The 20966-nt window shown below is 36.3% G+C and overlaps 1 protein-coding gene across 27 annotated transcripts in view; it reads right to left on the reverse strand.

Moving 5' to 3' along the window:
- Nucleotides 1-20966, reverse strand: part of PARD3 (par-3 family cell polarity regulator) — a 708800-nt gene that overhangs the window by 210199 nt on the left and 477635 nt on the right. For 12 of the 27 annotated variants that reach the window (XM_001146047.7, XM_001146208.7, XM_001145133.7 and 9 more), the window contains 3 exons: nt 19779-19930; nt 18702-18746; nt 13624-13851 (listed from right to left, as the gene is read on the reverse strand). In XM_001146047.7, coding sequence (XP_001146047.6) covers nt 13624-13851; nt 18702-18746; nt 19779-19930 — 425 coding nt within the window. The remainder of the gene's footprint in view (nt 1-13623; nt 13852-18701; nt 18747-19778; nt 19931-20966) is intronic. The other 15 variants (XM_001145290.7, XM_001144902.7, XM_001145519.7 and 12 more) reach the window with 4 other exon arrangements.

Genomic DNA, 20966 nt, shown 5'->3' on the forward strand with positions numbered 1-20966 from the left:
CCCAACATATCCTGCTCACACAGAAGAGCAGATTATTTTGGCTTATATCTACAACAGATCTGCACAGCCTCTGTAACTCTTCTTTGCATAAGGCCAACATCAGAAGTAAATGCTACTATATATTCTAATCCTAAACAATCTTGCATGCCTATCTGCATCATGGCGGCTGAACAGAGGTAGAGGGAGCCATGAAAATGAGTAAATCAGTAAGTGCACTTCTCTGGACTTTGCAGATAAAAGATCTACTTAGTGATAACAACATTCCATTCCTTGAACCAACACTTCGTAAGCACATGGTCCAAGGGCACTTCAATACCCCAAACTTTCTGCAGTTGAAAGAACGACAAGTAACTGAAGTAGGTCTCCCCCTACCAAAAGAGCTTAAACATTTCTCTATTAAGTAAGAAGCAGAGAGACACGTATGAACATCCACTCTCAGAAATCTTTCTTTCGAGATTGGTCACCTAAGGTTCTCCTCCAAATACAATGAGAATTATAGGGGCCATAAGGTTAATTACTCCATGAATTCTTAAGTCATTTTTCTTTTTCCAGCATCAACAAAGAAAGTATAGATCATTATTTCTGAGTTTCTTATAACAAAGAGCCAAACAGAATGGTTCGGCCTCTTCCCAAACTTTTGCAAAGAACTGACCTCCAAATCAAGTTAATATATCCTCAGTAAAATTCAGTCCTTCCTCTCTACCAGCAAGGAGCACTTTCAATAGCAATACACAATTATCGTGGGAATAAGACCAGCTAAAAGGGTCCCAATATCTTAGATTTCTGCTATTAAACCCTCACAAATCTGAAAAGAGACTATCAAATGATGGTATAGCTATGCCCAAGTAACACAGTTGTGTTTTTTTGTTAAAAAGCCAGCTATTTATCATAATGCAAAAAACAAAGCTCAGAATTTTTTTATTTTTTTTATTTTTTTGAGGCTGAGTCTTGCTCTGTCGCCCAGGCTGGAGTGCAGTGGTGTGATCTCGACTCACTGCAACCTCCGCCTCCTGGGTTCAAGCCATTCTCCTGCCTCAGCCTCCCGAGTAGCTGGGATTACAGGCGCCCACCACCACGCCCAGCTAATTTTTTGTATTTTTAGTAGTTTTGTATTTTTAGTAGTAGAGTTTCACTATGTTGGCCAGGCTGGTCTCGAACTCCTGACCTCGTGATCTCCCTGCCTCGGCCTCCCAAAGTGCTGGGATTACAGGAGTGAGCCACTGCACCCAGACTTTTTTTTTTTTTTTTTTTCTTATTGAGATGGAGTTTCACTCTGTCACCAGGCTGGAGTACAGTGGTGTGATCTTGGCTCACTGCAATCTCCACCTCCTGGGTTCATGTGATTCTCCTGCCTCAGCCCCCCAAGTAGCTGGGACTACAGGCGCACGCCACCACACCCAGCTAATTTTTGTATTTTTAGTAGAGATAGGAATTCACCATGTTGGCCAGGATGGTCTTGATCTCTTGACCTCATGATCCACCAGCCTCTCCTCCCAAAGTGCTGGGATTACAGGGGTGAGTCACACCCAGCCCAAGCATATAAATGACTTCAGAAACGTTAGCCTTCCTCTGTACTGCGAGTTATCTCATTGTAAGCCATTGTCTTCCTCCAAAGGACATGGTGGCTTTTAAGAAAATTTGCTCCTTTTCCTCGCTATTAAGATATAAATAGTAATTGTGCATGTTTATTAGAAGAAGCCAGTTACAACTAGAAGGACATAGTGAAAATCCATAATCTTACAAATAATACTGAGTTCAGGCTATAATTTTTTGTGGTGTACACAGAGCAGGGAAAGAATATCCTGGCAGTTGGCCCAAGGGCTTACTAATTATGTGTAGCCTTTTCAAATGAGAGCTCCCCCAAAGAATGTAAATATAGCTCAAGCAGGGCTGTAGTGTGTTGCTTAATGCCCTTGAACATGGCTGTGTTCTATCTGCTTGTGAACCAGTACTTCAGGTTTTTGAGATATGGGTGTGGCCACAAATGTGAGATAATTAACCAAATAATTACAGAACAATTCCCAAAAGTTCTCTGGAGCTATAAAAACCTAGGTCTATTGGTATACTCAAACTAGATAAATGGAAGCTAGTGAATTTTGTATAATTCCTGCATGGAAACCTCCTTTCACCTATACTTCCAAAGCTCTTTCTTTGTACAATCTTTTATTATTGCACTTCTCATATGATATCACATACATGTCTCCCTCCCATTCTCTAAGCTCCTCAAATGAAGACCGCGGGGCAAACAGCAGCTGCTCATAAATGGCTGCGTAAATGAAAGACTTCTGGTAAAAACTGACTTGTGACTTTATCCTGACCAAAACTTTATCTAATCGCCAGGTATCACCATTCCTCTAGCTTTAGAAAAATGCTTACTGTTCTCTCATCAAGCCTGACAAGACTAGCCACAATCTGACTACAGTAACACTAGGTAGGAATGCTCATGATATTTGGTTTAGCTCTAATTAGTTTCTGGTACATTTTCATGCCATTATTGTTAGTGCTGTATGCATCATTTAATAGATTTTACGACCCTCTACAATGTCTGAAACTATAAACAGAAAAATGAGCTCAATAAATGTAAATGATTTAGTCTTCCACAGCAACCATTATCATAAATCATGAATGGAACTATCAGTAGCGATTCTGTTAGTTTTCTGCCTAATAGTTTTGGCAGAAGTTCAAGGGGCATATGTCGGCTCTTGGCTTGGGAACAGAATAATAGCAGTGCCTTCACAACTCACTATATGCTGAAGTCACGTTTGTTGCCAATTCTTTTCATATTCAAAATAATTTTCTGGTGTATGTAACACAACTTATTTTCTAAAGTATGTGAAATAAAGTAGTATGAAATCAATTATTAGCTTCAGGTTTTGTAACCTCATTTTATAAAATTAAAAGTCCTACCTCTCTTTCCTGCCCCAAGCCAGTGGACTGTTTAAAATACTTGCACATTGGAGGATTCTTTATGCTTGTTCTGAACATTCTAAATTAGATAATACATTATCACAGAAACTCTTCTGGGGGTGTACTGATTTAACTAATCCCTTTGAATGCCAACTAATTAAAAATATTTAGCAATATGTAGCTTCATATGTACAAACATAAGATGTTCTTTTAAAGTACTGAATTATATATACTTCAAATTCTGAAATTATTTGATAGAGAAAAATCTTTATCCTGCTCCTAAGCAGAAATATTGTAGTTTCAAAAGCTCAAATAAATTGGTTACACATGCTTAATTTTTGAAAAAAATATACATATTCAAAGTCACTGATGTACTAGTCAGATTTTAGGTTTTAAAATAAATCTGTACATTTAATACTAGCTTTATAATTAGGTACATAAAATATCTTTATTCCCTTAAACGAACATGCATATAAACAATTTTTCAAGTAAGAAAAGTACTAGTAATATATCAGCAATAAATGGCTTGATCTATTGTGTTCATACAGCAAATTACAAGGTAAGAACTAATCATAAATTTACATTTAGATAATGTACTATTTTAAGTGCTATATACATTTCTTGATTTTTTTCTCTTTAATTTTGCTCATTTTGACAGACTATTTGCTTTCCTTTTGCAGATAGCCTACACAAAGAGAGATGATTATCTCCTTCCAAACAAATAGAAATTTCCATTTTTGACAACATTTCTGCCTGTTTAAACCTGCTCTACGCACTGAACTATCAGCTATGTTTCCATGTGATTACCTATAAAGATAGGTACTTTCAAGTTTCTTTTTTTAAAGAAGGTGTAGCATGAAGCTGCTTATTTCTCTTTAATGTGGCAGAGTCATTCTGCAATTAAGACATACCTAATTACCATGTTTTCAACAGATGCAAATGGAGCTCAATTAAAATTCTAGTCCATGTTACAAATTAAGGCACTCAACTCTGAAAGGTATCATGTTAGGACTGGATCACCAACAAGTTTGGAAAAGATCGGGCATTTACGTGTTAATGATGATGGAGAAAATGACTTTGGGTTTTCATTGAAGCGCAAAGTTCTGCAGCTTCTGCCATAAATAATCTATTTCTATCTAAACTTTACAAACATTTTACAGTCAAGGTTGACTCAAAGCCTCAAGGTCATTACAGTCTATTTTTCCCCCCCATTGAGAAGTGATGCTACTGTTGATAGTATAATTTCTGTTGGCCGCTTATCCAAAATCCATTTCTCCCTTTATTCTTCCTAATAGAACTCTGTGCCCAGGAATGCAACCTAGCTCCAAGGGGTGAATTCATTATTAAGTTTATGGATGCCATACCCCTGCAGATTTGCCAGTCCAAGGTTATCAGACCAAGAATGGCCCCATTGGACTCAATGGACATATCCATGCTTAGGGAGAGGGCTCATTCCCTTCTGTTAGACAGCAATAAGACAGTAAAAGGCCTCTGAGCCCTAAAATTACCCTATGGATAGCTGAATTATGGAATTATTTTGTGGGTAGCTGACTCATGGATAGCAGAGCAGAAGGGGCAGAAAAATGTTGGGTCTTTGGAGAAATCTCTCTGAAGAACTCTAGAACTCAAGTTATGTAGGAAAATGTATTTCCTTATTGTTTGAGTTGGTCTGAGTTGCACTTTCTATTACATATAGCTGAAAGCATCCTAAAAGGTACACTGCATAAAGCAAGTGTTAGAGCAACTGTGGAATATCTATTGTGTTATTTGTCTTAAGTGTATAATTTAGCAGTAAATATCATTTTAGGTAGCTTTGGCAATTTTACTAGATTTAAATAATTTGTTTAGATTTGCTACTAGATTAAAATGAATTGTTCAATGGGTATAAATAGAGATATACAAAACGAAAATAACATAGTATTACTTTTTCTTTAAAACTCAACAATACTCTCCTCTGAGGGAGAGGCCCCAAGAAGCAACATTAAATACTCACTGAGCAATTAAATGAAGGACTGAATAAACAGCCAACAATATGAAGAACTGCCCTTTGTTGCACCCATTTAACTACGAACTACCTTAGAATTAGGAATACTTAGTAATAGGAACACAGATACTTGAGCAATTTACAATTTATATTGAAAGATAAAGGATGAAATGTAAAAATTCTACACAGGGTGACTCAGTCTTCACAAGCTATATTCTTAAAACAAAACTTTTAAGTTAAAATGAGACATTCAAAATAGAAAATTTCACTGGATTTAGTAAATCCACTAACCACTACCAATTTCTGTTAGTGTTAGGTAAAAAGGTAAGACAACTAAATGAGGACTGGACTTTCAGTCGCTGCAAACTCCTGCATAGGAATCAAGAATGCTGGGGACATAAATATTGTTTTTATTTCTTATTTTGGTGGAACACTTTGACTTTGGAAGAGAAAGAAAGATGTAGGAAATGAACAGCTAGTGATACACAGATGGTGTCGAATAACATGATCTGCTGTTCTGGACTCTGACTTTTAACATCAGAATGATGAGCTCTTGGCAACAGAAAAACTTAGCTTTTTCTGAAAACCAAAAAAATAAAACCACACACACACAAAGCTGGCATGAAACAGGAAGACTTTAGAGCTTTTAGACTAATACATGGGGTGAGAATAATAACTGATATGATGAAGACTGTGAGGAGGTAAAAAAAGCTATGAAGGAATCAGGTGACATTTATTAGTGGTATTGTAGAGCGGTTTCAGCAACTGGGAGAAAGTTCAAATAGATGACTCCTCAGACATTTTACTCTAAAAATAGCTTTATTTCATTTTTAAAAAACCTTTCAATATATGTGGGTGAAGGAAGAAAAACAATAAGATCACTCTTTTAAAGAGTTATTCTCTTTCTTCACTTTACTTGACATTCTAAACTTCTCTTTAACCCATCCCCCCCAAATGAAGCAGGTAAAATGCTCCCACAGATAATGGTAGAATGTCGCCTCCATTATCCCTCCCTTCCCAAGACAATGTTGCAGAGCAGGCACCATGAGGGTCACACCTTCAATTTTCTGAACCTTTGCAAATTCGCTTTTAGTGTCCAATTGATTTTAACATTCAAATGACGGCCCACAGTGGATGCTGTTTTCTGTCCATGGGGACAATTTAAAATGAAGTTGAAGGCTTTTTAAAAACCAATTCTGACCGAAAGGGCTGGCTACACAATCGAAATGACAGCATTCCTAACCCTACAGTTGGAATTGCCACTGAGAATTTTATTTTAATCAAAGAGTGAGCTTAACGTACACAACGTCTGTTTGAACAACATACAAACTACTATTTATGGTCAAAGAAAGAGATTTCAGGCCACTGCTCAGACTCTTTTAAGTGAAACACAAAAATTAACAGCATAAAAATGTTTAGAGATTATAAAATAGTGAATGGCTAGCAATGCTTTACTTTGCTTTTGTGTGTGTGAGGAATCAGAATGCCTGCTTCCCAAAAGCGAATGTTCTTAACTACCACGAAACATAATCTATATTGAGTGATCTGCAAAAATTTCCTGATGTTAAAAAAATAATTTATACTAAAAAGTCTCGGATGCACTGTGTAGAATCAGCTGGAGCTTAAGAAAAACTAGATTGTTGGGGGAAAAGTTTCTTGGAGAAGGAAGATGACAGTATAATATACACACATTAGAGGGTTGGGGAAGAAAGAAGATACAACTCACAAAGTGTGCACTGCATGGCACAGGCAAGGGTAAGCACCGACACTTGAGGGGCTGTGAGAGTCAGAAGGTGACTGCAGAGCTCACTGGGCACATCTAGAGACAGGAGGCCCAGTTGGGAGACACTAACAATACCTTCTGATATTAAATAACGAGGGTCCGGCCTGGACTGCAAGTAAGGGGTGAGATTAGATTACATGTGGAAAGATTAAGAAAGCTTGGTAATGGAGTGGTGACACAGTGAGATGATGATTCCAAGTTTCTGAGCCTGGAAATGCTAATGAGAGAAATCACATCACCATCATCCATCGTTGTGTGAGAGACGCTAAGCCCGTAAACAGTTTCTTCCTTTGCTCTGGTACTGCCAAGCATCATCACTCACCTGGATTATTGTACTACTATCACAGAAATGAGCTCCTTGCCCTGACGTTACTACTTATCATCCCATCTCGATAAGCCACCCTCTACCCCAGAGTCCCATCATATTATTTTATTTGAAATACAAGTAATTTAAAATAGTCTGTGGTTTGCTGTCTACATCTTTTTTTTGAGATGGAGTTTTGCTTTGTCGCCCAAGCTGGAGTGTAGTGGCGTGATCTTGGCTCACTGCAACCTCCACCTCCCGGGTTCAAGCAATTCTCATGCCTCAGCCTCCGAAGTAGCTGAGATTACAGGCATGCAGCACCACGCCTGGCTAATCTTTGTATTTTTAGTAGAGATGGGGTCTCGCCATGTTGGCCAGGCTGGTCTCGAACTCCTGATCTCAAGTGATCCACCTGCCTCAGCCACCCAAAGTGCTGGGATGACAGGCACCTACATCTTAAACCTCACTCCTCACTATGCTCTCACCTGCCCCATACACACCAACCTAACAGAACTACTGCAGCCCAGAGATGGCTCCCCATTCCCTATGTTCCATATTTCTCTGTGCATCCAGTTGAAGACTCTCAAGCAGTGACACTCAACTCAGCCAATAGCTCTCTTCTGGAAATCTCCTCCTCTACTTTCCTCTCCTCCCTAATTCCACATCAGCTGGGCACCCCTACACCACCACCCCCTCCCCAGTGTCACACTAACTTACACACTACAATGGAACTGAACCACACTCCTTATCAAGTGCTCATTTATCCACTGGGTTGAATCATCCCCCAACCCCGAGCCCTTAGGAACTAACAGCCTAAATATCAGACTTTAGGTACACACTCTGCAGTAGTTTTAGCACAATGGGCTTTCTGTTTGGAAGTGTGTTTCATATTCTAGAAAAACCACAGGACTGAGAATTAGAAGATACGCATTCTAAGATTCAGTTCCTAAGTGTAATCTTAGTCAAATATATAAATACTATTTCCTCTTAAAAAATGGGGCCTGGCGCGGTGGCTCACTCCTGTAATCCCAGCACTTTGGGAGGCCAAGGTAGGCAGATCACGAGGTCAGGAGTTCAAGACCAGCCTGGCCAACATGGTGAAACCCCATCTCTACTAAAAATACAAAAATCACTTGGGCATGGTGGCACATTCCTGTAATTCCAGTTACTTGGGAGGCTGAGGTAGGAGAATTGCGTGAACCAGGACCTGGGAGTTGGAGGTTGCAATGAGCCAAGATTGTGCCACTGCACTCCAGCCTGGGCTACAGAGTGACACTCTTTCTAAAAAAAAAAAAAAAAAAAAAAGTTAGAAATGAGGATTCTATCATTCAAAACACTTCAGATGTGAATATTCATTGCACTTTCTGCTAAGTTACATTTTACCTAGAAAAAGAAATGTAGGGAATACCTTTGGTTATTTCACAACCATACACCCATACTATGATCAGAAACCTCCTAAAAATTAATCGAAGCTCCCTTTCTTAAACTGCAGGTTAAGTATATGTATCATTTTATTTGCATAAAATGATGTGATAGGTTATTCTTCTTCTTAGCATTTCAGAACAAGTATTTTTATAGATCAACATCCAATTATCCACTAAAATGGATTAACCAAATAGGAAACAGTTTACAAAGTACTCTGACTTTGAAATCTGATCCCAAATTCTTCCACAATAGATTTACTGTAATCCACTGTGTTTTGCTTATGATAAAATTGCACTTAGTTTGCATTATTTTTGCTGAAATAGGTGGTGATGAAAGGTGGCTAGAAGTGGGTAGAATACTGAGAGTAGAAAATCTGAGATATCAAAGGCAATATGTTATTTCATAGCTAATAAAACAATAACAAAATTCCCCTAGAAGCTCTCATATTAGTTGATTTAATAATGTAAATTCAGTTTCTTCAAATTTCATACTGAAAACCTAAATTATGTGTATTCTGGAGCAGTGCTTTTCTCCTATCTCTTAATAAGAGCTCTATAGGAAAGTATGCAAGCTACCTACTTCATGTTTGAAGACAATGCCTTCATGTTTGCAAGGCACAAAGTTTGTCACATTTAAAATTCTGAACTTGATATATCTTAAAATCAATAGGTATAATTAATAGGAGATATTTAGTTTTGCTGTTTCACTTCCTCAACCTTAAGAAAAAGCTGTTACAAAACTGAGTGCAGGGCTTACAATTTCTGGCAACTTTTAATTATGAAAAAGTAGAATTAATGTATTTTTTAAAAGAAAACAAAGCAATCTTACTGCATGCATTTTCTTGGTAGCAATAGAAACTGATTTATCATGGGGAGGAGAAGTCGCTTGCTGAGAGCCAGGCTGGGCATGTAATTTGCATAGAAGAGGGAGCAGATTGTCAATGCCCTGACCTGTCAAACACAGGTAGGGCCTCGGAGATAATGGGTCCCAGAATACAAAGCTCCATCTTGATCCAGACAGACGCACACAACATGGAGAGGCCAGATGGATTAAATGAGAGACAAAAAGGCTGGCTTCTGCCATCTCCACAGGAAGAACGTAAGTGCTGCAGAAGATGACAGATACCAGATACCACATGGATCCCACCCCAGTCTCTTGGCCCCATTGCTGTGCCCATGCCATGATTTCCACACTGCTGAGAAGAGGCCAGCCTGTTCAGTGCCATGAATATAGTCACTGGGGAGGGGCTCGACCCAACTGACAAGAGCAATCAACCATGCCTACGCCTACGTGTCTTACTTGTAAAGAGGAAAAGTGCCACATGATGACAGAAACCAGAGCCTGCAGCACGGTGCAAGGAGCTCTCTGTTCCTGCTGACCTCCATAACTAGCTTTTCCACAATGGCTCAGTCTCTAGCCACGCGTTTCCAGGGTGCACTGCATCCTCAGGAAATGTCCCATGTGACAAAAAGACCGTCTGCCTAGACGAGGGTCCTCTTTTCAGATCCAGGTTCAAGGGGGATGTGGCTTTTTAATTTCTACGGGCAGCTGTAACTGAGTTGGACCATCGGGACAAGAAAGAACCCACTTCCCCTGAGGCCCACTTAGCACAGACAATGGAAGATGCAGCCAGGGGACACATAGCTAAGGGACAAGCCCAGAAAGGCAAAAATGCAGGAGCATAGCCACAGAGACAGCAAGTCCAGAGACTCCACTGTGCAGGTCCACAAGCCAGACGCTGAAAATGGTGTGGTTAGGAAGCCGAAGGAGGGCTAACTGAGCCAGCCTTCTTTCCAAAGCTGGAGGCAGAAAGTGCCTTCGCGTCTTCAGTTTTATGTAAGCTGATAGCCACCTGCAGTAACACCACATTTGATAGACAATTTTTTTTTTTAACAAAAACAAAGAGTTTGCTGAAGTATTGAAGATCTAGTGCATACAAGGTCCAGTGTGGGATACCTCACTCACCCACTCATCGATTTGGCAGACATTCATTTAATTCTATGATTTGCCAAGCTCGGTGTTTGGTAATGCAAGATGAAAATAGATGGGGTGTTTTCCACATGGGCCTCGCAGAAGGTGAGGTGTTGGCGTGCCAGATGTAGGGCAGTGAGGGGGTACATAGAATCATGGAATGTTAAACTAGGAGGGACTTCGGAAACCATCTAAACCATCTAAGCCAGAACTTTTACAACTTTTTCCTAAATACTCAAAAACACCCTTTTTAAAAACTAAAATTTACAAAGGATCCCCATGTACAGAAGTGAGTAAAACAACTGTCAAGGTGGTGGTGGGGGGAAGGTGACGCTCGTGGCCTTTCCCACTCTCCAAACCCACTGAGGTACTGCTCCTGACCAGAGATCACAACACACCAGTTGAAAGTCAATTATCTAGTCCAAATCTTCAGTTTTACAAATGAAGAAATTAAAGCTCAAGCAGTTGAAGTTTTGACTAAAATCCCAAATTACTTAGAAGAATGTAGAGGAGGATGCAAGTCACCTGAATTCCACTTCTGTGTTCATTCCACCCTATAAACACGATTTCAACAACCAAAATTGGAAAAGTTTGGAATTTACAATAGTTGCCATTCATTTGCCATATGCAAAGTTCAGAAAACTGGTATGCAAAAAATAATAAAAACAGGACTTTTGAAAAATACAACATTTGGTGGTTGTAGGTGCAGCGTGTTTTAGGGCACCTGCCACACGTGTATTTCCCAGGTCTTGTCCAGAACTTTATCTTTGGTTTGCAAATTGTAATTTGCCTATCCATGTGTTTCATTTCACTTTTTTTCTCTGAAGGACAGATACATGAACGAACTTTAATATACTGTTATTTCTCATTTTGTTATTTAAAAAATAAGTTTATATAGGGACAAAATCAGATGCCCATGTTGGTGGGACACTCTGGAGGCTGTCCCTACAGAATTAAAAATATACCTTATATTCATATGTATTCTATCTCCTGTTACATTTGAAATGAGTGACATATTGTAAGAGCAAACTGCATTTTTTAAGGAAAATTAAATAACATTTTAACCAGAACAAGAAAAAAGTTCAAAAGCATCATCAATTATAGATACTTAAAAAATATATATCAAGGGGCCAAAGCATAGTAATTTTTGATTAAATAGACACCCAAGACAGAGAGAAGCAAGCTCTATAATTGTCAAGTAATATTGATTAGGATGGCAAGGAACCATTATTACAAAGAGAAAAAACTCAATAGGGTCGAAAGCTTATATGACTCAGGATCTTGGAGACCAGGTTTGGCAGCAAAAATAGTAAATATGCTCTTCATCCTGCAAGAATGGGCTGCATATATTCACAGCCGGGAGGAAGAGGTGGGCCTGGAGAGGACACCAGGAGGCTGCAACTGGGTCTGGAGAGGCTGACCTAAGGAAGTTCTGGGCCTGGAGAGGCCGCCAAAAGGGAAAAACTGGGCCTGGAAAGGCCCAGTTGTGAGGAATCTGATCATAGTGAAAAAACTGCCTGGATTTAGATGGAGAATCAGGTGGAGGTGGAGAGAAGTGTAGCAATTCTCTAAGTTATGCTTCGCATATTACATTATGACAGAAATATTCATCTTCCCAAACGCATTATATGTATAAGCATTATATGTATAAGCAATGTATATTCATGTATATATACATATACATTATATGTATATAATGTAAGACATTATATACATATAATGTATATAATATAAGAATCTGCCTGTAAGACAGATTCTCATATCTGCTTCTGCATTCAATCTAATGCAGTATCACAGGACATGTGGCCTCCAGAAAACCCCAGTGTATACTTATAAGAGAATGTGAGTAAAGGGCAAATAATATCGTCTTATTATGAAATAAGAGAGTATTAGACCTCAGAGATCTCAGAGATTCCCCTGAAGAGTCTTAGAAAACTCCCAGGGCTCCCTGGAGCTCACTTTAAGAAATAGAGTCTAATTTTAATTATTATTCTTTCAGCCATTATAAACTTACAGGCCATTATAAACTTCAGCCATTATAACTTACATATACATTATATGTATATGTATATATTCTCAAAATGTGATCTTTATTACTTAAAACTCTTCTTCCCACAAAAGTCTTCCTTAGGTATATGTGATAGAAGTGGTCCACTCAAATGTTGAATTGCAAGTAATTTACAATCTACACAAATTATCTCTGGTCTCTGCCTTAGCTTTATTCTGTGGTCCCTCCAACTATTCTTACAATAGTTTGATGGGTGAGTCACATTTGAGGTTAAAACACTAAAAGGTAAATTAGTAGTTATGAGCAATATAAGATAATCAACAATTTTCACTATTAGGACTCCTAAGCCCTTTTGCTTCTTAGTAAATATATCAGTAGAGTTTTTCCATTACTTTTTAATAGAATGGTTACTTTAATATAAGAAATGTTTAACTCTCTGGAAGGATATATTTGTACCTATCTATAAATTATTTTTTATTCAATAAACCATGGAAAACATTCATATTAACCTTTGACTTTTAATAATCTTGGCTTTAAATATTTTGCAATTTCAAAATATACACACACAAATATAGCTTGCTAGTTTAGTTATAGGAAAGAATGAGTAATTCCTGAAAGCAAAAAAAAGAAAAAAAATATGTTTTTAAGATCACAGATTATTACAGATACTCAATGGAGACATCCTATTTGAGACACTACAAAGTAGTGGTTTTCAAACATTTTGATCTCAGGATGACTTTACACCCCTGAAAATTATTAAGCACTCCAAATAACTTTTTTATATGTGGATTATATCTAGCAACATGTACTGAATTAAAACTGGGAAGGTTTTAAAATATTACTTTTTAAAAACAAGCAACTTCGTGTTAAGAGAAATTACATTTTTACCAAAAAATATATATATTCCAAAAGAAGTGAGAACAATGGCACTGTTAAATATTTTTTCAGAATTTTTAGTTTAATATTGGCCTGTAAGACAGATTCTCATATCTGCTTCTGCATTCAATCTAATGCAGTATCACAGGACATGTGGCCTCCAGAAAACCCCAGTGTATACTTATAAGAGAATGTGAGTAAAGGGCAAATAATATCGTCTTATTATGAAATAAGAGATTATTAGACCTCAGAGATCTCAGAGATTCCCCTGAAGAGTCTTAGAAAACTCCCAGGGCTCCCTGGAGCTCACTTTAAGAAATAGAGTCTGATTTTAATTATTATTCTTTCAGCCATTATAAACTTACAGGTCTCCATGCCTTCATCATCATCATCTACCGCGGGTTTATCATAAGATTTGTCGATGGCAGCTCTGAAGCTCTCATTGCATCCCCTGCCTCTGATTATCCGCGGCCGTGGACGATGGAAAGGAATATCCCCATTCAAAGTCACCTCGGCAACTGCGGTCTGCAGACTCTCTAATGAGCTTGACTTCTTCAGACCCAGGGAAGGACCCACATCTCTGCTGGGAGAACCTGGAAGGTTTACAAGAAAAAAAATGTTAGTGTGAATTAGTGAAAATTATGTACCTGAATATGCACTGTCGAAAACTTCAGGTACATAACAATTATTTGCTCAATGATGAGTTCTGGAATGCAGATGGAAAAGACAAAGAATAAATGAAGTAATAGTTGCTAATTTTTATTTTTCCCGAACTTATATTAGACTTGGTCTATTTTCTCTCTTTGCATTAGGAAAAACTCTAAGTCATTACTTTTTAAAAAAAATTTCAACAGATGAAATTGTTGTCAAATCGTTTTGCTCCAGTAATAGAAATAATCTAAAAGAACCAGAATAACCTGGAAGCTCATTGGAAAAGCAAGGGAAGATGAGGAGAAGGCTAAGGTAAACAACCAAGAATAAGCTTTGCACTTAATTAAAACCTTTTTTTTTTTTGGCAATTTAAAATTATTTAGAACAGAAGCTAGACATGCATATCAATGTGCATTGTCAAGTCTCTTCCTTGCTAAACTGCAGACCCACAACACTGCATAAGGAGTAAGACCACAGGGGCCAACATGTCACCAAAACAGTTAGGGCAACCTGGTAGCAGGTAGAAACCCAACCCTGGGAAATATGGATATTCTATAGGAAGAGTAACACAAGCTTTGAACGGAAACAGATTACATAAGGGCTGTCTCTCAGAGGGAAATAAAAAAGGGGAGACTGGATATGAGTACTTCTATCTCTAGGCCTGGGAACAATATGTTTGAAAAACAGGTGATGGACAGAAGAAAGACGACTTAGCAATTAACCAGAACATTTCATGAGGATGACAGGGACAAATTACGGGAATCAAAAATTTGGCTCTATTTCCTGAGGATCTAGGGCAGAAGGACCCAAGATAATACCAATAGTACCAAGTTGTGGAAGGCAATCAAAACTGATTTCTTTAACCGGGTAAGACAGCCTCATCCATCACTGCCTGACCTGACACTCAAAGGTAGACTAATTTAGCTTCCGGATGACTGAAATACCAGCTCTGCACCACCACCTGGGCAATCCAGGTTATAGAACTGGTTCTTCATATATACTGTTAAAAAGACAGGTGAAAAAAATAGAGGGTAGGAGAAACAAAATAGTTTATCTCTGCATGGGGTCATCAGCCCATATGTTGATCATGTTATTACCCAGAAGACAAATAGTTGTGACATAGGCTTTTCACAGCTCAGAAAATAAAATAGAATTAAAATCACACTGAAAGACTCAAAACAAAATTTAATTTTTTAAGATTCACTGATGTTAAATGAAGCTATTTTGGGTAAGAATAGATATGTTTAAAATGTGGTACAAACAGGAAGGCAAACACATGATTCTAATGAAGAAATAATATTCCACAAATTGTTGTGCTGGAAAGAAAAAGATGTCATATTTAGCTTTCTCAATGCAGGTTTGTCTATATTTCTTTATTTTATGACAAAAGTTCATGAGATTTATTTCTTTGAATGAGATCCATCTTACTTTTTCTCTGGGCAGCACTACAATTTTTGACAACTGCATTTTCTAAATTACTCATAAAAGTCATGTCATAGGAAGGAAAATGAATTTTGTTCCAAAAACCTACATAATAAGAAATCAAGGAATGAAAAAGAATGGGAAAAGATCATTCCTGGGCAGGGATATTTACCTTTATAGTTCCTAGAATTAGCACTGGAAAGACCCTTTTATGAATAAATGCCTATCAACTTTCATAATTTACCAGCTATATTTGGCTTCCATAAACATGTATTGGGCAAATATTTGGTGCTTTCTTGAGTTTATTAAGGATATGTGTATGTGTGTATGTATTTGTATGTGAGTATATATCATGAATAAAGATTTCATGCTTCCAGAAAAAATTCTCATAAAAACACCATTTATATATATTAAGCTTTTCTTTGTGTAAAGTTAGCTGAGATTTTACTTAGTGTACTGACAGCAATAAAAACTTAAATAATGAATTTCAGAAATGGCATGAGTATTCATTAAAATTGAGTGTCCCTAAGCATAAACACAGGCAAACTTGGAAAGAAAAACAATGGTCAAAGTATAATTCGATAAACGATAATTTTGTAAGTGCAATTCAGAGCTTACCTACCTATTTGTTTCCCTAAATTCATAACACTCTGAAATAACCTTTTGGCAAACTGTTGACCATTGTGGATGGTGGGCCCTGGGTTTGTGGAAGGTCAATGAACTACTCTCTGTATATTTATGTATAGATGAAAACTTTTATAATAAAAAATTATACAAAATGTCAATTATCTACAACTTCTGAATCTGTAACACAGATCAGCAAACTGTGAGTCAAATGTGGAAAATTTTACTGGAACACAGCCATGCCCATGTATTTACATATTGTCTATGGCTACTTTCATTCAACAATGGTAGAATGTAAAAGTTGCAACAGAGATCTAAAATATTTACCATCTGTTCCTTTACAGAAAAAGCTTGCTAACATTCGATTTATAATATGAGTAACATACACTTTAGTACTATATTTGACCAAGAAACTATAACAAAGGTTTTGAATGATATGTTAGGATTTCTCAGTGAAGTTATTAAAATCCCTAACACATTGATTCAGTCAAATGTCTTTAGAAAAAAATTAAAAGGATTCCCTAACAATACAAACTTAGCATTTTACTAGTAATGAAAATTGAAAAAGTCTTTTTGTACATAAAATATATGGAAAAGATTGTTTTTATTTACACCATAAAAGTCAGTATCTTTTGTCTTAATTTTAAAACAATATTTTAAGCTCTTACTTTACACATATCTTTTAGGTCATTAGCATACTTTGCTAATCTCTATACTTCAAGAATGAAACCATTAGAAATCCAATTCTCTTCTTATACCTGTTCTCCCTTGTTATAATTTGAGGAGAAATATTTATCCCCAAAATATGATACAAGATTCCTAAATATGGAAAAAAAAAAAAAGAGGGAAATCATAATCATACTATTTTCCTATTCCTACTTAGTAATATCCCTCTTGCCAAAAAAAAAAAAAAAGAAAGGAAAGGATGTCTTTTGCAAGGGGCAGAAGGAAATGTAATTCAATTTTCATTATGAAAGGCTTATGGCTAGGCTAGACAGATGTTCAATGCTAAAATGCCACTATGATTCTCCCAAAAACATTTGGACTAATCTATAAAATCATAATCTTTCTTGAAAACTCAAGTCAAGTGAAGTGACGAAAGAAAAATAAGTGAAAATCTTTTCACTGTCTAATATTAGGGGACAGGGAAATAATAAAATATCTACTTTAGGTATTTTATTCATTTAGATGTAAAATCAACAGACCAAGTATTTTGACATCTTTGTAATAATTTTTTGCCCCAAGATTTTCTAATTTAATTTGGTAGAATAGACTGCACAAAGTGAAAAAAAAAAAAAGTTCTTTTTCTCTAGAATCTAGCACAGTTTGATTTTTGATTAGACTATAAAATCTGCCTTGAAACTTATGTAATGACTTTCCATGAAAGTTATCTAATGCACTGAGTTATAACTTGGATATCATTATGTTGTAGATCACAATAAACTGTCCTTTTCCTTATAGTAGCTGTGAGTTGGTTAAATTAAGTATTTTTCTTATTTTACCTAACTGACATTGTATATGAAGTCAGGTCCTTTACCTGAGCAGCTCAATTTGGTTTTTATGACTGTTCACTTGGATCGGGGTTATTGCTTATACTGCTAACTCTAAAAACTAACTACTATTTTACATATGTGAACTATCACATAACATTTCTCTTTAGCTCTGCTTCAATAAACTTTAGGTTTCATAAGAACAACAAACAACTCAGTAAGGGATAAGGCTACGGTTAATTGCCGTGCAATACAGTTAATCTTATGATTTATTAGATGTCTTTTTTACAATCTATCTTATACTCCAAAGAATATAACTCCAACCATGTTTACAATAATTTTTACATATATATATGTGGGATACACATTTTTTAAGCGGCTAAAACTAATTTACCACTGCAAGTTAAAAAGGCAAATTGAAGCTAATTAGTGCTAAGTAGTGTAACTACATCATACTGGATACAGATTAAAACACTATTCCAAACTTATAATAAGTCATAAATGGTCAATTATACAAAGCACGTTAACTACACTTAAAAGACTTTCCTGTGATTACTGTCATACAATAACATAAAAAGTAAATCGATGACTATAATGCAATCCCAGTTCAATATAATCCATTGTTTCTATGGGATGATTTGGCAGTATTTTAGAAGTAACGAATTTAGAACAAGCTCACAAAGTTAAGATATGAAGCCATATGCATTATATAGTCTAATCCAACGTCAGGTTAATTATAAGCTAATTCCAGCATCAAAAAAAGAATATGCCTTTCTGAATGACTAATGATAGCAATACCGGACATTGTCCTACAATGAAAAATATTTATATTGGCACTATTATCTTTCAAATCAAAATCACCACTCTGAGAATCACTTTTTGGATGTTAACCTAGACATCACATAGCTGACTTAAAAACCTAGGAGTCTACCATAACAGATCACATTTGCAGGATTTTGATTTTTTAAAAATTGGGATAAAACATCCATACATGAATATAATTAAGAAAATCTAGGTTGTTTTTTCTAGCCTTTTTGAAGCAGTAAATCATATTACTATTTAGTAAGTACACCACTGATAAATTTCTACTAACAGAAAATATTTCTTTTCTTATGTAATTCAATTTCTCACAATGAAAACATCTGCGTAAGACTGGAATATGTATGTTTACATGGCATATGATTGGCAGCTCTATAACTGTGATAAGCTATGTGGGCCATCGTTTCTATGGCAACAGTCTAACTGTCCATTCTTACCTGCTTTCGGGTCATCCACTGTACTGAGTTTAGTCTCGTCAGCTACTGTTAAAAGGTAAATGTATAATGGTTAGCCCAGTTAGTTCCCATAGCCCATCATGCTTCCACCATTCCCAGATCTTTTTAGTTAGGTGACGATCCTCAGCTAATATTTCATGCAAATACTATGAAACATCAAGCAAACATTCATAATCAAAAAAGGAGGAAAAAAAAGCAGTGTCTCCATGCAATATGCCAGTCATTTCATTTCACAGACATGTGTGTTATATGTTAGCATATCATAATAAGCCAAGGCAATGCATCACCAAATTTTTCTTTATGCGTATCATAAATTAATGCTTTTAGTCTTGGAATACAAACAGCCACCAGAGAACAGCATAAGTTACAGTTGATTAACAAAGGTTTTAAATCATTCGGTGTATAAATATAATTAATTATTTTACTTTTTTTTTTGGTGGATTTGGATTTAAAGAGACACTACCTGATTGGTGTTTGAACAACTATGATTATTTTCCTCCTCTCATTTGCTCTTAAATACTTTCTATAATAAATACTCTCAAATTATTACTTTGATTAAATGCCTTAATTATCAAAATATGAAAGCTTCCAATAAATAAACCTTAAAGAACAGCAATGAAAGGAAGACATCATGAAGTAACCAAATTCTAGACATGGATTGAGATAATGGTTTCTCTCCAAAATTTTCTCTTCTAGTTCAAAAATCCCACAACCAACCAAATACAATTTCAATGAAATTGGTTTTAAATAGCCAAAGTGTTAAAACATTTCATTTTGTAAAATAAAGATACATGGACATAGCATGATATGCACATGTGTTTGTTTCCATTCTCTTAAGAAAACATATATATTAACATATTGCATATTATGTAAACATGCCACTTATGAGTAATATCGTTATCTCAAACTGGGAGAAAAACTAATTTTTGCCAAATTGCCACATTTCACATTTATTTTCTCTATTGCTCAAAGTAAACAGACATCTGCTTGGGACCATCAATTTTATCCTGAAAGCATTTAAAACTTATTTAGATAAAGATTCATGGAGATTGTACTCACTACCTAAATCCATGCTTTTTGATTTTCGTGTTTTAACGAAATCCAATTGACTGGCATCTGAAAATTGCTTTGTGCGTTTTTCTGACATACTCTGACGTCCAAATCCTTCTCGTTGAAAAGCAAGAACTGGATCAACATCTGGACTCAAAGAGCTGGAGTGAAGAAAAAATAAACATAAAAATATTTACTAAAAATAGCACACATCCATTTTAGGGAGGTTCATACATACCTGCAAGTGTAAATATACATATGTATATTCCTCAAGAAAAATTGAACTAAATAATACAAATACAGTCCATTAAAAAAAAACTGTGGCTGTATAGAAAGTGATAGAAAAATACAAAATTAACTTAACATTTAGAGTAACTCTTTCTCCATGTGAATTTTCTCCTTCTCTACTTTCCTCTCTGTTTCTTCACTCTATTTGACAATACAGAATTATTTCAAGATGATCATAAAAAATGAGCCTGATATTAGAACAACTGAATTTTTCAGGAAACCTGTCATATATTATATACAAACACTAGCAGCGAACAAGTGACCATACAAATTGAAATTAAATAGAAGTTTCAAAAAGAGTATATTCTAGCCTTCTTATGTATCTTTTATGTTGTGTTTTAAGGAAAGAAAAAAATGTCATTATGGCATGCCATTTCATAAGGCTGCAGTTTCTCTGAAATATTAAAACAAAGAAATCAATTCAACAAACATTTATTAGAACCTATTCTGATTAAGGCATTGTGCCAGGTACGTAGGTCCAAATAACAGATAAGAAAGATTCCCTGTACTCTATGAGCTCATAAGAAAAATACTAAACCAGAAGTCTGAAACAGATGCTGAGGATGCATAGATGAGTGAATAAACAGTATATGAGAATCAGGAAGAACATGACTAAGTTTAGATGACATTTGATTTGGGTGACACCAACACAGTGGCTCAAGTGGGGATGATAAGGAAGCATATGGCAAATCCCTGGTAACAGGATGCCTTCTGAAGTGTTCCTCCAATGCAAGTGGTTGAAGATGTCCCAGAATCACTCCTGTTTGTAAAAATCTGTGAACACATTCTAAAGTGCTATAAGGTGTTCTAGCCACAGTTCATAATATGAAAAGGGTTTTCTCTGTGCTGGGCACATTGGGTAAGTAAGTATACTAGCTCTACTATATCAGGTCCGGCCACCTTGCCTAT

This window comes from Pan troglodytes, chromosome 8, assembly GCF_028858775.2.
Source record: "Pan troglodytes isolate AG18354 chromosome 8, NHGRI_mPanTro3-v2.0_pri, whole genome shotgun sequence".
Lineage (NCBI taxonomy): Eukaryota > Metazoa > Chordata > Mammalia > Primates > Hominidae > Pan > Pan troglodytes.